This window comes from Perca flavescens, chromosome 6, assembly GCF_004354835.1.
Source record: "Perca flavescens isolate YP-PL-M2 chromosome 6, PFLA_1.0, whole genome shotgun sequence".
In the NCBI taxonomy this organism is placed as follows: Eukaryota; Metazoa; Chordata; class Actinopteri; order Perciformes; family Percidae; genus Perca; species Perca flavescens.
This window is the reverse complement of record NC_041336.1, coordinates 17,041,030-17,046,252: the sequence shown is the minus strand read 5'-3', so window position 1 is coordinate 17,046,252 and position 5,223 is coordinate 17,041,030. Positions and strand designations below refer to the sequence as shown.

The window sequence follows — 5,223 nt, the reverse complement described above, 5'->3', positions numbered from 1 at the left end:
ATGTCTATTGTGAATATTGTTGCCAGGGAGATCCTGGACTCAAGGGGAAACCCCACTGTGGAAGTAGATCTGTACACTGGCAAAGGTTAAGCAATAAATTCATTCCTTTGAACGATTATTTATATTCTGTTTTTGTACCGTCAGTTGTGTTATTGTCTGATAATGGGCTTGACAGCGTACCTTGTCTAATCTAAATCTTGAAAAATCATCACGTTTGGTTCGCACAAGCTTCATTTTACCTTTTCTCACCCCTCCTCAACCTTCCACTCCCATACATGCACCTTTCTCTCCACACACCCACCATATTTTCTCCATTCCAGGTGTGTTTAGGGCTGCTGTGCCCAGTGGTGCATCCACCGGCATCTACGAGGCTCTGGAGCTCCGAGATGGAGACAAGACTCGCTACAAGGGCAAAGGTGAACACTTGTAATGAGATGAATCCTCTGTGCTTCTGTCTTTGCCGGTGTCTCTGCTTTTGCTTCGAGCGTTTTATTACGTGGTTTTGTTACATAAATGTGAAATACAAATCTCCTCCTGTTCTTCTGTCTAAGGTGTAACCAAAGCTGTTAGTCACATCAATGACACTCTTGGACCTGCCCTCATCCAGTCTGTGAGCATCAGTGCAGAATCTGATCAATTTAAAGTATAAAATGGCTGAATGATACAGTGATGAATGAAGATCTCTGACATCTTGTTTCTCTTTCAGGGAATCAATGTGTTGGAGCAGGAGAAACTGGACAACACGATGATTGAAATGGATGGCACTGAAAACAAATGTAAGGCTCGTTCACATCTCGTGTGCAGTGATGGCATATATGTGTAATTACATGTTTCCGCACCAGTGGTCAATGACTGCATCCGTCTGTTGTGTGATTGCTTCTGTGTTTCTCCCAGCTAAGTTTGGGGCCAATGCTATTCTTGGAATATCACTGGCCATATGCAAAGCTGGCGCAGCAGAGAAAGGTGTCCCCTTGTACCGCCACATTGCTGATCTGGCAGGAAACGTAGAGTTGGTCCTCCCAGTTCCTGTGAGTCCTGTATTATTGTGCAATAATTACATAAAACATAAAATACAGTCTCATCTCCCTTATCTGTTCCTCACTCAGGCCTTTAATGTGATCAATGGGGGCTCCCATGCTGGTAACAGACTGGCTATGCAGGAATTCATGGTACTTCCTGTAGGGGCGGAGTCGTTCCGTGATGCTCTGCGTGTGGGGGCGGAGCTTTACCAGACACTGAGAGGTGTCATCAAGGAGAAGTACGGTCAGGATGCTACAAATGTGGGAGATGAGGGAGGGTTTGCCCCAAATATACAAGAGAACAGTGAAGGTAAGCACAACCATATATTCCACACATAACCTCATGCAAAACATTCCCTTCTCCTTCCCTTAATTTCCTGTGATGTTTGATCTTGTTGTTTCTCTCTGTCAGCCCTGGAGCTGATTAAGACTGCCATAGAGAAAGCGGGCTTCACAGACAAAGTGGTGATAGGGATGGATGTTGCTGCTTCAGAGTTTTTCATCGAGGGCAAGTACGACCTGGACTTTAAGTCTCCACCCAATGCTGCCCGCAACATTAGTGGTGAGGAGCTGGCGAGTATCTACCAGGGCTTCATTAACAACTACCCAGGTGTGTATTCTGATATGTGTGAGTGTGTCGGATTTCAGTCCTGAGTAATTCTTCTCTTACAGCTGTTATAGTTGCATAGAGAACATGATGTGGACAACTTATCATGGAACTTTAAAATAAAAATAGTGCATCCACAGATCACTGCGCCTGCAGGCACATGTCTTAGCATCAGTTTTAACTGATTGAACCAAGGCATTTAAAGGACACACCAGGCTATTTTTTTAATATTATATCTACAACTGCCATATTTCTTTCATCAGCTTTTTAGAAAGAGAAGCTAAGAGAACAAGAGAGCTGGATGTCTCCACAGCCCGGTCTCTCCCCCCAACACTCGGGCCTGTTAAAGGGGTTTTAATTATGCGCTACAGTGCACATTTGGCAAGGAGGGACCTACTCTGATGTGGATCTTTACCGTGTCAGTGGTGTGCTTCCTGCTTGTGTGGGTATCAGTGTGTAATATGAGTGCAGTTAACGACATTTGTCCCATTAGAACCTTTATTGTCTATGCCACTGGTGCTCCAGTCCTATTGACTTGTAGGTGAGTAATGGAAAAAAATGAGTTGTTCTCAAAGGTTGTAATATTAGACTTATGCTAGTCTGTATCCTTGACGTTCCACTTCCAGGATTGCTCAGTTGCCGACGGAAATTCTGCTGGATTGCATTAATTTAGGCCGGATATCCGTTGCCTTGTGCTTCCTTTATGTTGGCATTTTAAACTCCGGTCGATTTATGAGGACTATGGGTCACCCTTTCTCAGATCTCTGCAGGGTAAATCAAGACAGCTAGCTAGACTATGTGTCCAATCTGAGTTTTCTGTTGCACGACTAAAACAACTTTTGAACATTTACGTTCCACCAAAACAAGTTCCTTCCCGAGGCTATTTTGCCGCGGCACCGCCCAAGGCAATTGTAAATGGTTTAAAGAAATACCAATAAACCAAAGCACATTTTTCTCCCATCCCGGAATGCTGTGTGGACTGGCCACACCCTCCTCCGCAGCACCGCGGTGGAGGAACGTCTAGCAAAGCAAGACTAGACTTAAGCAGAAAAATGAGCTCTCTTTTCTTTTAGTGGTGTCTATTGAAGATCCCTTTGACCAGGACGACTGGCCGGCTTGGTCCCAGTTCACAGCCTCAGTGGGCATCCAGGTACACTTTTTCCTTATGTTATCTGGAAGTGAATTAGTCAGATCCTTTAAGGGGTACTCCAGCAGTTGAGTAAAGCACTTCCAACCATGAAAATTATCAAAATTGATGCTGCAAATTTTTAGTTACAAGTATGGATGCTAAATGCTGGATTCGACCATGTCCATAATGAAATGGATAGAGTATTTTATTGACTCTCCTTGCCCCGCGTTTATAATGCAGGCTGATCTTTCTTTGTAAAATCAGTGAAGTTCCTATTTAATATTATTGGTTTATGCGATGTCAGTGGAATAGAATGTAAGTCTAAGTAGCCTACGTAGGTCGACAACAAACTTCCTGGGCTGAGTAGACCTGATACTTTACTGTGAGCAACAAAATTCATCTTAATCTGTCTGTAACTTAGTTGTATAATTTGTGCAGGTGGTTGGAGACGATCTGACAGTCACTAACCCACGCAGGATACAACGAGCCGTGGAGGACAAGGCCTGCAACTGCCTGCTGCTTAAAGTCAACCAGATTGGCTCTGTTACAGAGGCCATCAAGGCGTGAGTTTGTGTGTATTTGATGCATTGACATAGGCACACATGCGTGCATCATATTTATATATACTGCCCCTGCCTCTCAGGTGTAAGCTGGCCCAGGAGAACGGCTGGGGTGTAATGGTGAGCCACCGCTCAGGAGAAACAGAGGACACTTTTATAGCTGACCTGGTGGTTGGTCTCTGCACTGGACAGGTTAGACACACGCACACGCACACGCACACGCACACGCACACGCACACACACACACACACAACACAACGGGAAGTGCTGTCCGTTCTTCCTTTCCCAATTTAGTTAGTAATAGAATTCTACATTTGTTTCATTGCATTACATTAGTTGTCCCTTTCGTCACAGTTAATGAGACAATACAAAACAACAATAATACTTGTGCTTGTGCAACAGTACAATAGTAGCTTAAGTATGAGATACATAAGTCGAATAATCAGAAGCGGAAAGGTGTGAGCATTGCAATTTTAGCAATATAAGCTATATTACTAAATAATTACTATTTAATAATAATAATTGAAATGATTGAAGTTGTGGAATAATAAGTCAGTTCGCAGAACACCAAAAACTCACTTTCGTTAATTGGATCTCAAGAAAAACATACTAAGATTAGCTGATTAAAGCTTCAAAATGCTAATATTACAGAAGCCTGTTTCTCTGTGAAATGTGAATACTTTTGGAGTAGTTGCCATTATTTTTGACCTTTTTACAGATGTGATTTATCACAACAAAAGCAATCGAAAGATCACTTTGATCGTGTTGCTTGCTGACCAATAGTAATAGTAATAATCTAGCTGCACCTTTAACTCTCTGTGACACTTGGTATTTGTGTCTACTTCAAGATCAAGACTGGAGCTCCCTGTCGATCAGAACGTCTGGCCAAATACAATCAGCTCATGAGGTGGGTGTCCATAGCTTGATTTGGATATGTATGTACAGTACGTATAGAAATACATAGAAAAAAATGCCACTTTTATATTTCTCTTCTTCTTTCCCTCTTTGTTTTATCTGCTGTTTTCCTCTTTCCCATTAATCTGCCTGCTCTACCTTTCTCTCTATTTTCTTCCTCACCTCCTCTCAGGATTGAGGAAGAGTTGGGTGACCAGGCTCGCTTTGCTGGGCACAACTTTCGCAACCCCAGTGCCCTTTGAGTGCCAGTGCCATAAGCAGTGGCACACAAGCACGCAAACATATAACTCATGTTATATTTCCCTGACGGGCACATAGTACTGACATCATGACACCTGTTTCAGCTAAGCTCTAACCACACTAACTTAAACGCATTAAGCCTAATTAGTTTTCAAATAATAATGCACAGATAATGAACTGTAGCTACAGTATATTGACCAGGCACTTCAGTGATTGACTTAATTGACTACAGCCGATTGCAGCGTAATCCTGAACAAATCCTGGAGGAAAAGATCAGTGTTTCACCCCACAGCAGACGAGCACTTCGCCTGATGCACTTGTTAGTTTCTCATTCTTTCCTGAACCCTTTGACTGTCTCCTTTTGACTCATTGCAGAAGTGATTTGATCTTTTGTGCCCTGCAGTTTCCTCTCCCTCCTGTTCTTCATGTTGTTTCTGATGTGAACTCTCAGCAGCTTGCTACAAAATTGTATCTGTCACTTTGTCTATTAGGTTATCCTTAATAAAGTAATGGATACATATTAACTCAAACCAAAGATCTCTGTGTATTTGTTTAAAGGGAAGGCTTTTCTTTGTTATTTATGTCTTCTATTGCTTATAAGGTAAATAATCACTGAATCAAATATGGCTAAAAACCATCTCTGTACTGTTCTCTGGAAAGAAGAAACATACAACATACAATGTTCCATTTCCGGCCACATTAAATATTGACATCACAGCAGGTGATAAACACTGCTTACAAAAAAGTCGTACA

General features: G+C 42.4%; 1 protein-coding gene across 1 annotated transcript; it reads left to right on the top strand.

Moving 5' to 3' along the window:
* On the top strand, nucleotides 1–4,923 carry LOC114557502 (gamma-enolase). Its single transcript, XM_028581013.1, has 12 exons — nucleotides 1–85; nucleotides 321–416; nucleotides 552–610; nucleotides 707–776; nucleotides 895–1,028; nucleotides 1,107–1,329; nucleotides 1,432–1,629; nucleotides 2,700–2,776; nucleotides 3,194–3,318; nucleotides 3,399–3,507; nucleotides 4,164–4,222; nucleotides 4,403–4,923. The coding sequence occupies exons 1-12, from the start codon at nucleotides 1–3 to the stop codon at nucleotides 4,470–4,472; spliced, it is 1,305 nt and encodes a 434-aa protein (XP_028436814.1). The 3' UTR covers nucleotides 4,473–4,923.
* Nucleotides 4,924–5,223: the final 300 nt, after the last annotated feature.